Source organism: Zosterops lateralis, assembly GCF_965231275.1.
Source record: "Zosterops lateralis genome assembly, chromosome: 2".
NCBI lineage: Eukaryota > Metazoa > Chordata > Aves > Passeriformes > Zosteropidae > Zosterops > Zosterops lateralis.
The window spans coordinates 39,748,350-39,769,239 of NC_139763.1; the positions used below are offsets into that span (position 1 = coordinate 39,748,350).

The 20,890-nt window shown below is 37.9% G+C and overlaps 1 protein-coding gene across 1 annotated transcript in view; it reads right to left on the reverse strand.

The window, feature by feature from the left end:
• PCCA (propionyl-CoA carboxylase subunit alpha) overlaps positions 1–20,890 on the reverse strand; it is a 273,215-nt gene that overhangs the window by 38,590 nt on the left and 213,735 nt on the right. Inside the window, exon 21 of the mRNA XM_083884834.1 lies at positions 19,967–20,020. Coding sequence (XP_083740960.1) covers positions 19,967–20,020 — 54 coding nt within the window. The remainder of the gene's footprint in view (positions 1–19,966; positions 20,021–20,890) is intronic.

The window sequence follows — 20,890 nt, forward strand, 5'->3', positions numbered from 1 at the left end:
TCGTGCCAGCCTAAGCTGAAATTTGGTGGGCTTATTCAATGCCACAGTCCCGACTTTTGAAGAATAAAGAATCCATTCTTTAATCATTTTTCTTACTATTGGAAGATGTCAACTTGCCTTTAGCCATATTACTACTTCTATGATAAGCATATAGGAGCAAGAAAATGGACAAATGACACACACTTGTAAAATTTGTACCTGTGGCAACCACTGAAGTACTGGAGAACTTGGAGAAGGATTCTCTCTGGTGAGAAAACCAGAGTGTAAACTCATAATGTGCTGGAGATTTTACAGACTTTCTATGGAATTGAAATGCTCTGAATATAAACTGTTACAAATGAAGAAAGATTCCTTAGGCATTTATAATTCTATTACTTATGAATCCTTAGTCACATGGAAACTACTCAGAAAAGCAGTACATGAACTGGAGGCTTTGTCCTCTTTTCCTTTACATGAGCTCTTTTGAGCAGGAAAAAAGCAATAATAAATGCAGCTAAATGATGGACTAAGGTAAAAATGTCTATACAGATCTCAATTCCTAAAAGCATGTCAGTATTTTAAGTTTATTCAAGGATAAGGCCATGATGAATCATCCACTATATCACTTTTCTAAGGGCCTTAAATGTGTCAGCAACCTCAGCTCTAAGGTGAAGTTGATAGTTTGGGGTCACTCCTCAGAATGGACAACTTCAGTGGTTCCATTCCTAAATCTTTTTAAAAGACTCGTAAGTTGTTTGGACAAATTGCAGATTTATTTTGAGTCATCTCTAAACCAGCCATAAGATTAAAACTCTGCAATTCCCCTGAAATTGCTTCACTTCAAAACTCACTAAGACTGGATCAAAAGGAGAAGGAGATGGTTGTAGGCTCTTGTTTCCCCGGGACTCTTCCAAACTGAAAGTCTTTCAACTGTTTGTCTTCACACCTCCAAGAAGAATTGAATCTCATTCACGAATTCCCCCATAATATGCCTCATTTCTACCAAGCATTTAAATCTGAGCCTGGGTTTCAACTCACCATCTGGCAGCACAGGCACAAAGTGAATAAGGAACTTGATGGATAAGATGAAGGTATTAATAAAAGGTTTCAATTATTTCTCCAAGATAATTCAGTTAAGTTTCACTACAAAATAACTAAATGTTGTATTTACATAGCAGATTTTAATGTATTTTTAATTTACAATGCTGAAGTAATTTTTTTCCTTTTTTTGTGTTTCTAGTTTGGTTATAAACAAAATGGTTTTTTACTGTTACTTTAAAAGGCATTTTCCAGCCATGCATGGAACTGCCAATAAGAGCTGCAGATTACTTAGCTCATATATTGTATTCCTCACCACTGCACATTCTACACCTCAACATCACCATCAGTGGGGACATGTCCTCATGTGTCAAAACTCTACATCAAGTTTTGCTCATCTTTAAAACTTTTTTGCAGTCCTCACTGAATTAGCTGCAAAGCCACTGTATGTTCAATAACCACAGTCTGGAACTGTGGTAGGGAGGAGGCGGGCATCCAGGGAAAATCAGAGGGCAAACTGGGGACCAGGCAAAAGTAATTTGCAATTAATGAAGTAGCAACTCGAAAGAAGTTTCATTCATGCGTTTAGCACTGTTGCTTAGATCAATTAGAGATACTCTCCCAGTAATGTAAGCAGAATCTGATCCTTAATATGCATATACCTTCACAAAATCCTTTCAAGTGTATGAAAAAGAACCTTGAAATAATGGCAAAACCAGCTCATTACATCATTTTTGGACACCATTTATATCAGCTAGTGCCATCTCCAAGCTCCATAATAGCATGATTTTATTAATTCTCATGAAGTCTGATTTTACATTTAGGCAGTCAACATGATTCTAAGTGACAATATCTCAACCTGAAAGTCAGCAAAACATAAAATAACATCAGTAGAATATTAAAAACTCCCACTGAGATAAATAGAAATATGAAGGTTCAGACAGAGCCAAATAGATTAGTGCTCACTTTCTACTCATTATGTGCTTTCAGCAAGCAAAGTACAGGTTTATAATTTGATGGGGAAAAAATTACACTTTTTAGCTATTTTCCAGCCTGACTCTCTAAGGCTGCTCCTTCCTTTAAAGACAGCATAGTATTATTACCCATACAACTATGACTACACAACAAGCTCAGAACAGCGATGTCCATGTTGCTAGGATATATATTACTGTCTCAAAATAAGTCTTGGGAAGAACACTGAAACCCAGGAGAAAAAGAAAAAGTGGGGGCGGGGGGGGAAGGGGAAATTGTTCTTTGACATCCTCCTTATTTCAGAACTTATTTGTAGAATGGAGTCAAATGTCGCATCAGCAATTAAACTTTGACTTCTACTAGAGTAATATGAATGTAGAGTGAGTCCCAGAGCAGCACTGCCCAGCCCTGTGCTTGGGGTTAGCTCCAGTGCTAAACAGCACGTTGCTGACCGACACAGGAAATCCCTCTCCTGTTCCTTGAGTTGAACCAAAGGGCTGGCATAAAGAAATGTCCAAAGTATTAGCAGCAACAAAAACTATGGGCTCAGAGTCAGATTTCAAAGGCATTTAGGTGCCTAACATGCATTAATTTTAGTGGGACTAAGCTGCCTCTGAAAATCTGGCCTTCAGTCTTCACTATTCCTAAGCCACTCCAGATCCTGTGGCTCTGTCAGGATGTAAAAGCAATTACATTTCACAACTTTGAATCCAACAATATATTTTGGAAATCATTCAAAGTACATGTTTTTTTAACATAAAGTTTCCTTGTCCAATAAAATACACTGGAATTTTAGATGGTTGGTCTGCCATTTAGGAGGCAGGTCTGCCTCCTTTTCTTTAGATTGAGACCAGAAGACAGCAGTCTGGTGAAACCTCTGACATCCAAATAAACTCTGCTTTCTTCCTTTAAGTGCAAGAAGTGTTTAATGCACAATCCTTTGAAAAATATTTTATAAATAGTAAAATATACAATCTCAGGTTTACTGAACACTAATGTAATTGCTCCTGAACAAAACCGCTGCCCATAGAATCCTAATCCCCACAAAAACTAGTGCAGATGTTATAGTGTGTATAAAAATCAAATATTAGCATTTGAGGTGTCCATTCCCATATAACTCCAAGATGAATTCAGCCAAACAAATACCAGCTTGGCTTGTAAAGGAATCCAATGTAATGAAACACATTGAAAATGAGAAAACCAAATTCTCATTTTTATTCATGAGGCTGGTGTGAATACAGTTGAGCGCACAAAATCCATCTGAGACTATTTTAATAAAAAGAAACACAGGTAGCTGGAATATCTAAACATGGGTAGCTATAATATCTGTTAATGCCAGGCAATTTCATGAAACAATGCTGCCACTGCACTGACAGTTGGCACACCAACTGTTCAGAGCAGAAACTGCAAGTCCTTGCCTCACCCATGCCCTTGTTTGATTTGATTTCTCTGGTTCCAGCTTCCCAACATCAAAGTACAGGGATGGAGCCTGTGAGAACATCTCGGACCATTCCCCTTCCCCACTGAAGCTGCAGCAAGGAACAGGCTATGAACTTAGGTGCTGCCTTTTTTCCTCACAACCTCATTGGCTGGTCTAATAAAAGATGTTGGTTTTCCCTGTGACACTTGCCACAGTTTACACCTGTGGTTTTCCTTTCAGTAAGTCTTGATTTTAATATCTATTGATATTATACAAAGAAATCGCACTGAAAATATGTATATTAGCTCTTTAAACACTCCTTTTTCCCCACTGGAAAAGGTCAGTGAGCTAGCACATTAACCTCCTTTATAGAACAATGCACACTGCCTCTCATGGGGAAGAGCAGAAATCTTATAATCTTTCAGGAGTACACTGCCTTCTCTCTGACCCTATGAGACAGTATCCTTCTCTTCCCCAATGGAATTTGTTCCTTGATGGCCTCTCAGACCTGCTTGTAGCTGGCTCACATACTCCTGAAAAATCACTTCTTAAGAGAATAACCCACCTCCCTTTAAGCACCTGCTTGAGTAATTTCAGGAAATTTGTTCCTGACTCAGGCTAATCCTTCCTGGCTAGTCATCTTCCCTTTCCTTCCCAATTCACTATTATCCTTTAATTGTTGATTTGATCTCTCATGTTCCAAGCCAACAGGCAGGGCTTCTTCCTCATGCCTGTGAAGGACTAGTTCAACAGGAATCCTTAAGATGGTTAACATCTGATCAGCCTCATGTCATTTTATGAGAAAACCTGATTTCAAGATGAAACCAAAGGGAGTAGTTCTGGCTTAGAAAAGACAAGGTTTTATTCTTTTATTAAGGTACAAAATTGAAGAATTTATTGCTGCTTGTGTAACCTGAAAGTTATTCAGTGTTTTTACCCCTTTGCCCTCATTTAACCTTAGACATGAAACTGGTTGGGGATGGAAGTAAAAAAAATGTAGACTAGCTGCATTTTCTTTCATCTTTCTTCTGGAACTCAAACAAAACTACCATGTGATAAATGGCCATTTGTGCCACAGATGTTAATGCAATACTAAATGAGACAAAAACCAAAAAACCACCAATGCAGTTTGCAAGGCTCCCTGTGATGTACGGTCATCAGGCAACACAGACTGGCACAAATCTAGATTGATTTTGCATATGCAACCAATACATGTTTCAATTATTTACGTCAATGTTCTCATCACACACAGTTGGGTTAATTGAAGGCAACCATGACCACATTCCCCCAGTCTTTACGAAAAATTTAAATGGTTTCTAAAGTAAGTACTAGCAACATACAGAAGAAACATTTGAGATGAGTTCACAGATAATTTTACAATTTGCACTTGCAAGGTGGAGTACCTGTTACTGGCAGAACATAGGGAGGGACCATCCAGCATATTAAAAAGAACAGTTTAAACCATCATTTGGCTCAAGTCACAGCACATTCCAAGAACCCCATAAACAAAGACATGTGCAATGTTAACTTTCTCTTTTATGCTGACAGCTTTTTTCTCCCATATAATGACCTTCCTGCACAGTGTGTGTTACCATAAAAAGAAACAGAGCCCAGTAAAATTAGAGGAACTGCTTAATATCAAAACGTTTTATCTGAGGAAGACACCACTGCCAGTGTAAATATAAAAAAAGCACAAGAATTAAAAAGTATTTGTTTTGCTGTCTCTTCTTTAAGTTTAGATTGTTCAAACAAACCTAGCTTGAGTTTTCAGTTACTCTGCACTAGACGGTCCTCCCAAAGGCTGAAATGGTACTCCAGAGAATGTGAACTTGGCTCCAGTTTCAGACAATTTTCATCTTCTTTTTCTGACAAAAAGTATTTGAATGCTTTGTCTGTAGCCAAGAATTTGGATATGAAAGGCACACCAGTAAACGAGTCACTGAAATGAGCCACTACACAGACTGTAGTGCATGCTTGTTTTGAAAAAAAAAAAAACTCCTCTGGCCCAAAGGACACTGTTTTATTTTACAAGCAGAATGTTAATGTGAAATTGTAGTTTGATTTTATCTCTCTCATCTAAGTACAAAAGAAAAGCTACATGCATTTTTGATAGACAGAGCCTACATTTGCTATTTTGTTTGTACAAAGAAAAGTGAAAAGGAAGAGAACTTAAGAACCTCTCAAGCTAGTTGGCTTGGTAAAATGCTGCACCAAACCAAATTACTTTTTTACAGTTTTATTTGAACTACTACAGAGAACCAACAACCCTTATTCATAGCATTCATCTTTCTATCAGCATTCCCAGAATGAAAATTGAAACTTTAAGAATGTTATTGCTTTGTACCAAATGTTCACTAGCTTCTACCATGGCAACTATCCCACAAAACCCTAGCAGGGCTAATCACAGTTCCCAAAGGTTTATTATCTTTTGTATCAGGGAGGCATTCAAATGCACTAAGGCTGCCTGGCAGCTGAGGCAGATATTGTCCTCACACAAAAGAATTTTAATTTTAGCCTTGTACATTTGGTGAAAATACATTTCTGAAAACCAGAAAACATGCCAGTGAAAAGCTCACACCAGCTCCAGTGTGGAGCTTCTTGCTCCTCAAAGAGACACACACGAGAACTGAGCAATAGCCCCGCAATATCAGGGAGACTTCACTGAGCACGTCAGGAAAGTCTCCCTAAGCTGGCCAGAAACGCAAGGGAAGGAAATGAGAGTGATTATGTACAGCTGAGCAAGCACAGTACAGAGGCTCCTAAATCAGTGATATGGTGTTCACTGCTGGTGTTCTGTGGTAAAAATGTTTACCATCTGTGTTACTCTCTCTTTGTTATGGACACTAATGGAGCCTTCAAACATAAAAGCATGGGGGTGCTTTTATGAAAACAAAACCGTGTTGAAGCCAAAGTACTTGAAAATCACTCTTAGCTGTATATTACATAAGGAAATTCTGAAACAAAATGAAAAATGGATCGAAACCAAAACATGAGCACTTCCAGGCTGAGCTCAGGAGGGCTGCACAGCACTGGCTTGCTCAGACCCGGGGATCTAGGTCTGAGCTATCAGGCACATACAAATCCTTTGGTATTGAGAGGTGGCTCTAGTTCAGACACAAGAGAGCAACATCCACTCCAATAACTGCAAAGGCTTTTAGACCTATGCTGACCATGCTTGTGGCAGGGAGTTTCCTAGGAAGCAGCTGCATTTGTACAAAGTTTTTCTGCAGGGGAACTTCTCTGCTGCTGTCTCCTGCTGTTGAGAAGCCACAATGGCCTGGAGAGTATTACAGTCTGTAGTGAAGCCAAAAACTAATATACGCCATTCAGTTTGAAGTCTGTGCATAAAACCAAGCATCTGACTTGCTCATGCTAGACATCTCTCACTGTCACACATGAAAACTGGTGGAAATCACAGCCCTCAGCCTGACTTCCACCTCAGATGCTTTTTTTACTCTGCTCATCAAAATTTATATACGGAAAATGAGTTCCAACAATCTAATATCTCCACTACAACCTCAAGTAGTTGTCTTAATACGTCTTCTCACCGTTTCTCCCTCTCTCCTTACTCAGAAAGACACTGCAGGGAATCTGTGGTAACAGGAGTCCACCCTGCTTCCTTCAAGCCCAAGGAAGTCAGCTTGGCTCAGACTCCCCTACCTTCACTCAACAACTAGCTACTGGGGTGCCTACTCTCCAACCCTAGCACATCCAAATCCTTCAACAGCCAGTGCCCAGTTTCAAAAGAGTTGTCAGTAATTTGAGGCTAAATGCTCAACCCAGCATAGGCACACAAGCTGCACAAACAACACAAGATCATCTGTCAGTGAGAATAATCCTTTTCCAGATGAGGTGTTTCAGGTAAATTGTTACGTCTGTCATGTTACAGATGCCAGTTCAAATATAATTCTAGCAGAACAGAAGTGGACTTTGTGAACCACAAACCAAATCAGCAAGAAGAAAATCAGAAAATCAGAAGCAGAATAGCAGTTTGTTTTCTCTACAGCTGGAGGGGCCTCCCAGCAGTCTCATGATGCTGAAAATGCTTTTGGAACCAATTAGTGCCAACTGTCACATGACCAAAACTAAAACACCACAAACACCACATGGGTTTGAAAAATGCTTCAAGAACTGGCATGAAGGTGGAGGAACTTCTGAAGTGCTGACAGCCACCTGAAAAGAATACAAATGGATCAGTCTTGGACTCAAAATTCACCACTGCTAATGCAGGGTTCTCAGGAGATGAACCACCGAGGGTGGATCATTCAGTTACGGGCTTTTGAAAACTCCTCCTGAATATAATACCACTACTGCATTCTGCTATATACCTATGTCTCCACCACAAGTGTTCAGTTTTTTTCATATTAGAAATGGAGCTTCTCCTCAACTGGATAATTCTCAGTGCAGTCACACAAGCTTTGGCAAAGCATGATTATTCTCTTTCCCACTCAGCATTACCACAGACCTGGAATTGCTTGTCCTGATTTTTTTCTTTATCTGTATCACTTCTGTGTCACTGTCCAGTGCCCTGGGGACAGTCAAGAATTTGCAAATTACTGAACATGTCATGATACGGAGTTCACAGAGATATTCAAAAGCCAATTGGACACAGCCCTGACAAGTCTGCTCTCAATGACCCTGTTTTGAAGGAGTGGAGGGTTTGCTTCAAACTCAAACATTCTGTAAGGCCATCTCTGGCCTCTCTGGGGGTAAGCATGTTTGTACAGTTACTCCACAAGTAACATTGCAATTCTATTTGGCTACTGAAGATAAATTAGGAAACATTAATGTTCTGTGTTTCCATCTTGCCTGCAGCATGACTTTAAGTGTGGAGAAATTCACTGCCTCTCTATCATCTTGAGACGCTTCGTAACTTCACAAAAGTTGTAATTTGCTTTACAGGACACCTGAGTACAGTTTGTGCCTCATAAAAGCCACCATTTGATACCATAAACAAGGCTATTTTCCATTATCACGTGTTCATGTTCTCAGTCAGTGTGTCAAAATCAGGCTGTGGAACAAATGCCTGTCAGAACGTAGCTGGGATCTTCTTGATGCAATGTCCAGATCTGGCTTAGGTACAGCGAGCACATTGGGTTGTTCTGCTCACTGAGTATTTGTTAAATGTTAACAGAGGGCTTGGAACTTGCAAGGCTAAGGGAGGGCTTCCCTGCAGCTCCTTTATAACTAAAAGACAAACCTAGGGAGAAAAAAACCACCAAAACAACAGAAAACCCTCACAAAAAAACAAGGAACGCCCAAAGAACTTGTAACAGAATACAAATGTAAGTATTTTAAAACTCAACCATCTTTGTTTTTCCTCATATAAAAGCTGATGTCAAAGAAAGCAGCAAGTGAAAATTGGTTCTGAGGGTATGTCAAGAGAAGTTTCTCTAAGGCAGGAAGGAGAAGGAGTTACAGTGGAAACACAGGACTTGAACACAGCTTTCCTACCCACAGGGCTTTTTGGCCTTGATTGAACATTCCTGTGGCCCACTCAGCACTGCTCTGTCACATAAGCTGAAGGTCTTTGGCACAGGGGCAGCTTGTTTTCACTGTCCTTACCATAGTGTGGGCCTTTCCTTTTCATCCTCATTGCCCTGACCTCCCTTTTCTCTCTCCCTCCCCCCGGTCAAACACCATTAGATGCAGGAAGAACCTTGTTGTGGTTCTGCTGCTCATAACACAATTTGCTATGCAAATACTTCCTGTGCACCCTGCCAACATGGCACCTCTCCAAGACAGAAGACTGGTGTTTGGGAGATGGTCACACAAAGCATGATACTTCCTACTACCACTGGTCTGTCCTTCACCTTCCTTTGCCTTGCTGGGGGCAAGGACTATAAATACCAAATAGCATGAATGAAACAAAGATGGAGACTGCCAGCTTGTACCAGCTAAGTGCTTGCAGCAGCATGGATTGCTGTCCTTCAGGTGAGCAGAGATGCACAGAATCTTTTTAAAAACATCATTCACATAATTTTCAATGTACTTTACATCGAATTTATGTGAAACTTAAGTTGCATTAAAAAGTGAAATAAACTGTGTTCATGTGTTCTTGCATGATAATTTTCCTTGTTATTTGCAGAGAGCTTTAAACTGGGAAAAATTTAAGTGCTTCAAAATATAGATTTTATATGCTATGAAGAAAATGAATAAACAAAGGAACACTTTTTGTGTTACAAGAGTCCTTTCCATTCCCCTCCATCTCTAATACTTATATGTTAAGTAGTAGCTTTAATAGTAGTGGCTATATGAGTTGCTGGTGCATAGCAATTTTTCGAAAGGTTATTTTTTTTCTAAATGCTACTTAGAGAAAGACAGGAAAGTTAATGTCAGATTAATAACTATTATCTCTCTTTGCAACCCATGTATCTTTCTAGAGAGGGGGAGAAAAATAAAAATAAAAAAAAAAACAAAATAGGAGTGTGTCTAAAAGAGTCTGACACAGGAAATACACAAGAGAAGCAATCTGAGAAAAGATGGAGAAGATAAATATGGCAGAAGAAACAAAGAAAGGATTACTAGAAAGAGGAAATGAAATATCTGTAAAAAGATTTGACATGGCATACCACAAAGTAATATAAGGCTTTAGTGATGAAAACACTAACTTCAAGTAGAATACAATAAATTCTATCAAACAAGGCAACACAGAAGTGGACCATTTTAAAGACAGCACGGTTGAACCTATATTCTGGAGTTCATGAAAGCATGCAGAAAGAGGAACTGAAACCAGTTTTAGTTAAGAGACGTATCTTAACACAATCAAGGGTTTGAGCTGTGGGAACAAAGATGTGTGAAATCCACGTAAAAGTCAACTGAGCATACAACAACAGCACTTAGAGCCCTACACTGATTTCTGACCTGCTTCAAAGAATCATGCAGTCTGTTAAGTTTGACCTCTGACATGGTCTGAGAGTTGGTCTTTCCCTCAATGATGGTACTAGCAGTAGAGACACTTTAGCTCAGAAACTGAAAAAATGCAGTGAAACAGTCAAAATAATAGAGTTATTTCATCAGTTTGTGGATTTATTTTATATCCTACTGTTTACTCATCTTTTGTCACATATTCTATAGTTTTAATAATGGGAACACAAAATTCACTAAGTAATCTCTTTATTTGAACCTAGGCTATAACCCACAGTAATTATGAGCAGTATGTAGCAGTATTTTCACTATTTAGGACAGGAAGTGAAAAATACCAAACACATCTAAAATTGCAATAGGGATTTGTGTAGACAGAAGGTAATTACACAAAGTGGACTTTGGCCAAGACTCTCAGAACATGAAGCAATCTCAGAACCTTGTGGAAATTACCATGGGATCTTTAATGATAAGTGGGCTAAATCTTCACTTAAATTGTCCTAAAAAGCATGCCTTCTCTGACAGCATATTGCTACAGTGACAGGACCATTGTATTCCAAAATAAGATAGCACATCCAACACTACAGCATACAGGTGGAAAGCCAAAAACAAACATACAAAAAAAACCCCAAAGCACAGTCATTTAAAAAAATAGACCATGAGAAGACATCTCAAGTGTTTCACATGCACAGAATTACTTGCTTCCCCCTCTAATTTATTTCAGATTAGTAAGAGATCCTTTATTTTAGGTCAGTGTTATGACAATGGAAGTATGCCAACTTAACCTTCATTTTCTTAATTAGCATTTAACAAGAAGCTTGTCCTCCTCTAGAAATATTTCCTTCCATAAGGAAGAATAACCTTGAACAGAAGACAAAGCTAAGCCAAGGAGAAGAGAAAAATGAAACTGAAGCACCAAATATATTTACATGTCTTTAAAATATATTTATTTACATACTCGTAAAACATAAATAAAATAAAACTCAGTTAAAAATTACTTCATCTCCCAGAAACAAGCAAAGCACTGTATCTGTATTCATAACTACTCTGGGGAAAACCAACCACAAAAAAAACTCCCTCTTTTACACATGCTCCCTACCATGGACCATGTGCTCATGTAACTCATTGTTTATCTAGTCTAGAGACAAAAATGCCATGAAAAAGCAATCACAAGGCAGATGGCTGGTTTCACTAATCTGACCCTGTTTCTTCCAAGTAAATCTAGTCTACAACAGTGATGCCCCAAATAATCCACCATTCCTGTAATACTTAGATTTGCATATTTAGGTTAGAAATGCCTGGCATGGCTGGATTAAGATTTACCCCCAGTAAAACAATGCTTTGTCATAAATTCTCCCCCAGAGACCATGCAGATTCTTATGCAGACATGTCCACACACTGAAAACCTGAGTGAAAGCACACTCACAAAATATTCTGACCAATGCTCACCTCTATAGGTGCAATGCCTGTTACTCTGCTCAAACCTGACTGTATAGAGTGACAAATGCAGAGAATCTCTCTGTAGCCGCCCCCATGATAACAGATGACAAGATGCAGCACAAGCTTCATCTCTTGCTAATTAAACGAATCAATTAAGAGACTATTGTTGCAACTGTGTAACTGCTGTTCTATAGTGGCAATAACAACCCCACGGGGAGGTCTTTTACTACATTAAAATGCTGTCCTCCACAACTCCATTTGATATTATTAGAAACAGTTATTTGCGTCTTGCTGTCATATTAGTAGCAAAGGCAAATTATGGAAATATGCAGACCAGAATGGTCCCAGTATGAGATCAGGTTTGGTTTTCAACCTCCAAGGGAACAATTGCTGAAATTCCAAAGTTCCCTAAAGTTCTTTAATGGAACTGATAAATCTATCAGCACAGCATCCATTTAGATTCTAGGTAAGGGTCAGATATTTGCATACTTTCCTGCTAAGCTGATACAATTCAACTAGATAAATTATCATATTAAGTTTACCCTCCTGAGTTAAACTGATGGAGTTCAAAATTGTTTTCGATGGTTGTCATTAATCGCTGTTACATCCTAAATGCTCACTTTGAAATCTAATTGTGCTGGTGTACCAAGGGTCATATTAATAGCATTTTTAATGTTAAATCTTTGTAAAACATGTTTATTTTACTGATATTACCACTGAAGCCTAGAAGACTAATGAGAAACAAAGTATATTTATTATCAATAAAAACGTCATTTAAAATTTACATTCAGAGACTTAAATTATCTCTACTAACTTCATCATGTCTTTGTTTCATTAAGATTCCTGGTTAAGCCTCGAAGTCATATAAATTAATACCTCCTCAACAGTTCTTGGATATATGCCAAAGTTAAAGACATCAAAACACTGTTCAAAAACATGGGCTACATGTATGTTTAGTAAACATCTTCATAAGAAAATGCTCATCTTCACTATGAGGTAACAGTCTTGATACAGTTAAAAAGAGCCCCACCAACACTTCTTCGGTCAAATTAAGCAATTAATAATTATTTCAGTGGTAAATCATAGTCTGCCAAAGTAAATAATTTGAGTTACACCTTTGGGTAAAACTGTCCACTTGTCTTCCAAGAAGTAACAGGCTAACCAGCCAAATTCAGTTCTTGTCCTTAATGTGTTACTGAGCTCAGTAAGAAAGAAACTTGTCAAATGAAGTATGGAAAATCAAAAATCCTAATTTTTCCAAATCTGCTTATTTCTCAGGCATGAGGAGCCTCATTTATTATAAACAAAGACCAGTACACTACAGATAGCACACACAGTACAGAATTCACTAACATTAAGGACATTCATGGAAATCCTGACCTACTTGTGATGTCATCATGTATTTTTCTTCTGCAAATTGGAACTTTAATTGACAACAGATAAAATACCAAGATAAAAAATGAATAAATAAAAAGCAAAACATTTGAATTTAAATGCCATAATCTAATTCCATCCTGGTTTTGTAAGAACACAATGCTTGCAATGCAGATTTCTGCCTCTCAATCTCCATTCCCAACTCCTTATCCAATTTGCACCCACATACACTATTTAAACTGATCAATTTCAGCCAAATTACCAAAGAAAAGCTAAGTCCATCTACCTACAAGTACCACAGCTATGTTTTCACAAGTCTTCTGGCTCTTTTACAGAAACAAGACCAAAATCCATAGTCCAGTTGAGGGAAATTTGGTAGCAACCAATTAGGTATCCAACAAGCACCTGAATCATCTTCAGCTTCACCTTAGCACCACTACCTCTTGTTTAAGGAGATCTCAAGCAAAGACTACAAGAAGTTGTTCTGTGGGAAGTTGTGGCACTTCTAGTTTCTTTTAAGTCACAGGAGCGAAATTCAGAAATAACTCCAAGCACCTTCTTATTTCTCTTTCCAAAGGAATCCTGAGCAAGATTTCCAAAATAGTCTGATTATCTTGACTGTAGGGACATGGCTTTTGGTAACACTTGTATTTCTAGATCGCTCAGGTGTTTTTGAGTTTACCCCCAGTGGACAGTTTTAATATATTCACTATACCTTCTGCTTTAAAACATGCAAATAATATGTAAGAGAATTGAAATATGAACAGCATATGTAGGTGTGTGACTGCACCTGATCATTCACACCTCATGAACTGGAACAATTCTCACTGTTGAGTCCTGATGACGGTCACTACTGTCACAAGTGAAATCCTTGTTGCGTGAATTACCCACTTTATACAAATACTGCAGTACCTTGCTGCCAGTCTCAGGATTCTCATCATCCACATTCAAAAGGAAGTTACTGTTTTCAGAAACAACTGCATGTTTTTTCTGTTGACACCTTTTGCACTACTGAAATGCCACTGATGATAGTTCTACTACTAGAAACACTGTGGTCCACAGTGCCTTTGAATATGGATGAAAAATAAAACCTATACAACAATACAATTCCCTTTAGATCAGCAGGACCCTAACCTTAAGGCTTGTGAATAGGAAGAGTAAAAAAACTGTCTTTTTTAAAAAGACATTAGTTTGCAAAATAAACACCTACTGGCCTATATTTATTTTCTTGTGGTTAGTACTCTATATATTCCAATAAATACCACCTTTGTAACCTCTGCAGGTCTTCAACCAGTGTTTGAAAGTCTGCATAAATCTTCAGTATTTAATTTCAAAAGTGTCACATATAGAAAGAAAAGCATAAAGAAAGAAAAGAACTTGTTAAGAACTACAATTTCTAAGGGTGAAAGAAGCAGGTTGTTAAACATTTGCCATTGTGAGCTGAATCAGACTCATACAGCCAAAGCTTTATAAGAATGCAGGGAGAAGGAAAAAAGGAGGAGGAAGCTGTCTGCTGATGAGATTATACACAAACTGCAGGGTTTCAGGACAATTTGTAAGCCTCAGCAATGGGACAAAAAGTTGGAAGTTTGCTGTTAAAGCAAAAGCAGATAAGCCATGTCAAGAGAGAGCAGAAGAGAGAATCAACAGTGAGAAAAGTTAGTATACTGGCCTGTAGCTCCTCAGATTACCTTACATACATAACTGAAATAAGAAAATACAGTATGATAGGAGCAAAGGCGAAGATTTTGAGGATTGCCTTTACATAAAGGCCTCCGTTTCCAACTGCCATGAACAGGATACAGAATTAGTAACCCTGATTGCATACAGAATTTCCCTTTGCCAATCTATTTGGAAGAAGCTAAAATCCAAAACTCATTAATACTAACTGTGATTACTACTGCACTAGAATATATGTCAGCTATGCTAAAAAGTATGGCCAGGACTTGACAGAGACTACTTTTCCTAAGTCCAGTATTCTCAACCTGGAATTTGCATATCTGGTTGCAGTGGTGGGTCTCAGGACTATTTTAAATGGGTCTGCAAAAAGGCTGAAGAAAAGGGTGAGTAGTATCAACAGGCTAATAGTAATCATAAAGAGGCATAAGCTACCATAGCAAAACTTCAAATATTTTGTAAATCAAAACATTGGCGATCTGCAACGAAAAAATCTCCACTGAGATGCATGAATCAAGAAAGCAGTGCTAGCAAACTCAAAAAGCACCTAAAGATGGCGTGACTCTTCCAGACTAATTCCAATCTGTTCCATGTGGGTTCCTATATTGAGTTCCCCTATATTGTTAAGTAATATACTGAGCAGTATGCCATGTATATTTTCCTCAGAGAATAAAACTGTTTATATTTCTGCTGTGATGTTAGAGAAGATCAAAGAAGCAGCCAACGATGAGCAGAGGATAGGGACTGTCTCTTTCAAAGAAAGTGATCCACTGGGTCAGCAGAGCACTACAGTCAAGCATGGCCTGCAGCCCAAAGCTGCCAGTGGCATTACAGACATGATAGAGCCAGGCTGTTCATTACCTGAACATACACAATTTCTTTATTTCAAATGCTACACACAGTCTAGAATACGTTTAATGCTTGCACAGTGTTAAATGCTGCCTGCCCAGACGTACTTCATTGCTGAAGTCCAGCTGAGAAGCCTGAATAACCAACAAATGACTGGGGCCAGCAGTGGGCCAAAACATTCCTCTCACGTAAGAGAACAGAAGGTGGAATGAAAAGACAAGAGACACAACAGAAAATAGAGAGTAATTAGAAAGAGGAATGGAGGGTGGACTTGGGTCTTCTGAGTACTCAAACATCCATTTCTTTGAATTACAGAGGCTGAAGCAGAGGCTCTGTGTATAGATCTTAGTAGTTTTCTATAGATTCTATCTATCTATTTTATATGATTTTTACATCAGGAGAACAAGTTCTGTGAGGAGCAGCTGAAGGAGCTGGGGTGGTTTACCCTAGACAAAAGCAGGCTCAGGGGGACTTTCACACTCTCTACAAATGCGTGAAAGGAGATTGTAGCCAAGTGGAGAATTGGTCTCTTCTCTCAGGTAACAAGCAATGAGAGAAAACTGCCTCAAGCTGCACCAGAGGATGTTTAGATCAGACATTTGGAAAAATTTCTTCATGGAAAAGGTTGTCAAACATTGAACAGGCTGCCCAGGAAAGCAGTGCAGTCCACTGTCTCTGAAGGTATTTCAAAGACATGTAGACATAGCACTTGGGGGCATGGTTTAGTGGTAGATTTGACAATGCTGAGTTAATGGTTGGAACTGATCATCCTGGAGATCTTTTTACAATCTAAACAATTCTGTGATTCTACATTTTTGACAAACCTACTTCTGTGAGCTGCCTACACACAGGAGACACTCCATAAAGGACTGCTGTCTTATTTCCTAGACTCTTGCTTTTCAGCATAGTTTTAGACATTAATCTGAATCATGTACTATCCTGCTTCCTTTTTCTTTGTACAATATATAGTACAACCAGATTACTTGTTGTTATGGTAATGGTATTTATAAATACACTATCGGAATAAATCTAGCGTGAAGTGGCAAAATAGCAGGACTCCATCAGGACACCACATCTAGTGGCATTCATCAGAGGGGACAAATGAGCAAAAACTCATGCAAAATCTCAATTACAGCAATAACCCAGGATCTCCTCTGCAATAATTTAGTCAGGACTCAAAATGCTATCCTCACAAGAAAATTAAACTAAACCAGTGTAATTTCCCATTCCACAACTATTTCTTACAGCTACAAGTTTCTTGCTCCTCAGGCAGAAACATCCTTGTACATCTTCCAAAAGCATGAGTCCCTATCATAGCTGAAACTCACAACCCTCTATCAAAAAACGATTTGGAGAAAATAAGCTATCTAATGCCACTACAATTTGGAGAGCAGAGAAATGCTCAAGTAGCAATGAATTTCTACACCTGATCAGAAACAAACAAAAGCATTATTACAAACCCATGTAGACCCCCAAGTGATGCTAACAGTATGCACTCAAAGCTATGATATCACTGGAGAAAGCAACATGATTTTTCCTATTCTTCTCTAAAATAACAGAAATATGCTGCTACACTAACAGAAACATTCATCTCACTGTCCAGACGTTACCATATGTTATGCAGCAAAATTCATATTATACTGTTGTCTTTCATCTGCAATGCAGTCTTCTCTGTCCTCCACCTAACTAACTGGAACAGCCAGGATATTTCTAATAGAGAAGCATAGCTTTCATTTCCTCTCAGAGTGTCAGTTGCCTTGCTGAAGCAGGGGCTTGTGTTTTGTCAAAATCCATCAGTAGAGTTGTTTCTACAGCCCAATGTCCAAAAACCAAGTGAAGCCATTTATTGAAGCTGATGCCTTCCTGACAAGCCAGACAAGCTGTGCTCCTTACAAGCTGTTTCTAAAAATACATTCTGCTGGACAGGTCAGTGGTCTGTACAGTCCATAGCACCATGCTGCCTGGTACCACTGGAGTGCCATCAACATTTGCCCTGATCAAAAGGAGCACAGAATGCTCAGAGTTATCTTTTATGTTTGCTACTACGAAAAAAGAGTAGAGAAGTAACTTTGCAAGCTGTTTATTATGTTGATAACAATACCTTATAATAAAAATAATAATGAGCAATCAAGAGTCTTTTGCTGCTAAATTTTCCTTTCAAACGCTTCCTAAGTCAACTGCATTTAGCAAGGGTTTAATAAGAGATAAGTAATGGTGAAATTAAAATGTATTTCTAGGGCCTTCATTAAGATAACATTTTCTTTGTTTGAACGTTTACATTTGTGTATGTGCACATACAGACTGTGTATCTATATGTGCAGCAATTTGTAGTGGATATCATTGTATCTTCCTCCCCCATTACCTAAACTGAGTATATTAAGTTTGAATCAGAACAGTACAAGGAAGTTAAACAAATGAAGGACAAATGAAAAAGCAGGACTTATGGGAAGCAGGACACTGGGCTAGAAGAACCAAGAGAAGCACAGGCACAGATTGGATTCTCTGGGAAAACTGGTATTGGAACAAACCCTGGGACGCAGGCTTTATTACTGTTTCTCTACCCTGATTGCTGAAGTTCTCTCTCTAGGTTTGATCAGCAAGATGTGCATAATTCATATTAAATAAAAAAAAATCTCAGAGTACTCAAGGCTTTTCTGTTTAGCCCTCCTGAGAATTTTAGTTGTAATCACATATTTGATTTCCCCAAATAACTAGGATTCAATAAACACACATGAGCCAGTCAGTAAGATCTAACATATATTACAATCCATTAGCTGTTTCATCATCATTTTTTTAAAAGCTAAAAGCATATTAATTCTATTCCCTCTTTTATAATCTTTTCCTGTTGCACAAGGCCCAGAACATGAGTTCTGGTCTGTGAGACTTTGGGGCACTTCTAACAAAAGAATACAAAGATTTTCATATCTAATTTGAACAACAGTTTTAATATTTAATGTCACTAAATACACAATCAGATTTTTCCCTACTACAGCACCCACTTAGAGAAAAATCAGTTAAAATCTAGTCAATATTATCAAGCTGCATTTGTGCTTATATCTTATCTACTTGGAGTAATTATTTTCTTCTCACAAAAAGACTATCTGATCAGCCACCTAGCAGCAATCTCACATACACAGGTTGCAACTCCAGAACCCAAGTATCATCATAAATACAGTGCAGAACAAAGCCTCATTTTTATGTCTTTATGCTACTGCTACTCTGCTTGTGATTAGGACAAATAAATAAATATGCATACACAGAGATGTATTTATAGAAGTAAAAAACAGTAGGGGCACTTTTCATTTCTAAAAACAAACATGTAAGATAAAAACATAAATGCAAAGTATTCTTGTTAAGTTTACCTTTACCATGCTACACCTCACCAATAATGGCTTCATAGGACTTGCAGAAGAACTAATCACAAGTAGAATGAAAGCATGAACATATATAATCCTAATCCACTTGTGTCCAAAACAAATAGCACACAAAGATGTTAGGACTAAATTCTAAATGGAATGTTTTATTCCCAGGCTTTTGACTGTATCACTACAGTGAAATCTATTGGCAGCAAGCAGGACAACTTATTTTTGAGGATACTTAGATTTTATTTCATTTTCAGAATTATTTTTAAATGCATATGGAACTTGGAAAAATTCAATGGCTACATTTTAACCATGCAAATCCCAGAACTGGAAGTTGCTTCAATCACATGTATGTTTATAAGCATCCATGACCTAACACAAAACTTGTATATTATACATGACTGCTCCCCAGAACAATTTTATAGAGTAAATTCTGTCTAATGATATAAAATCTGATTAGGATTTTAGACATACTTCTATCTAGCAAACAGAATCCGAGAGAACTACAGAGCTACCAAATCTGGTTAGAGTGAGAAAAGAACAGAACACTTTGCATTACTAAACAGTTTTTCCCAAGACAGTTACTGAGATATGCACTCTGGGATATAGGGATATGTGATACAGTGAAGCAATAGAGATCAGAAAGTTGATGTGAGGATGAGTGGGATTGATCCTGATGTGCACCAAACCTCAGTATATTGCAATAAGCTTACAAATCTACAAGCAGTTACTTTTAGATCCCTTCTAAATGAAATAGGTGCAGATATGAATCAACAGAAAGGTAGAACACAGATACTATGCCTTGGAAATTAGCTTTAGTTGGCCTACATTCACCTGCTAAACTCAGAATATTTACATATAATACTGGGGATACAATATCCCCATCACTACAAATGTAAATGTAGCAGAAGCGCAATTTAGGTACTTTCTGTTTACATTATATTCTTCTACCAACTTAACTCTTTTCAATACACAGTTATTATATGCTTACCACTGTGCCTAGAAACTGAATGCTTGTCTCTCCAGAGGCATTCCGAGAAATTCGCTGAAAAACACAAATGGAAGAATTGATTAAAGCAACTCGAAATTTGTAACCATTCCATTTTCTTTGTCACATCACTGTAAAGTAATCAAAAAATTATTGAATACATAAATCTATACATACAACAGATAAAACAATTTCCTTCAACAGAAGTACTAAAAGCCTAAACTATACTTCTCAGGTTTTGGTTTTAGTTCAGTCAATTCAATAAAATTTATTTTTGAAGGACAATGAAGGCAAATAGGGCCAAGAACAACACAGAGCAACCTTGTGCTCGAATGTCATGAATAATGAGTCTTCTGCCATCTCTGTGATTCTGTATTCCTGTTACTCACATTTAGTATTTTCTTCATTCTCTCCTAATGAGAGACATTTTAATCTCTTTTTAAAATGCAAACCTCCAATGATGCTACTTTGAAAACAGAAAAAAAAAATGACCTTACGAAATGTCTGGTCACCTACTGTGGTTCAGGAGTTGATTGAAGTTATTAGAGTCTTCAAATATTACATTGTCAGTAAGCCGCAAGACAATGCAAGAGAAAATATATTACTGGTTTCACACCGTATTAAACATAATTTAAATATGCAAAATGTATAAAGAATTCTTTCTTCCTGTGAATCATTTTCTCCTTCAGTGTCAAAAGTTTTTTTCTCACATTTTGTTCCTACTATTTTAGCTATGTATGGCCCACATAAGTCCCAATGCAAGGAACAGAGCCCTCATTTTACACAATGCCAATTGTACATAAACGTACTAAAGCACAGATCTGAGAAGATAATTATTATTGCAAAGAACTGCACAGAAATCTTCAGCATTTTAAAGACAAAAAAATCATAAGAACAGGGCTGCAAATAAATCTTGAGAGATCTTCT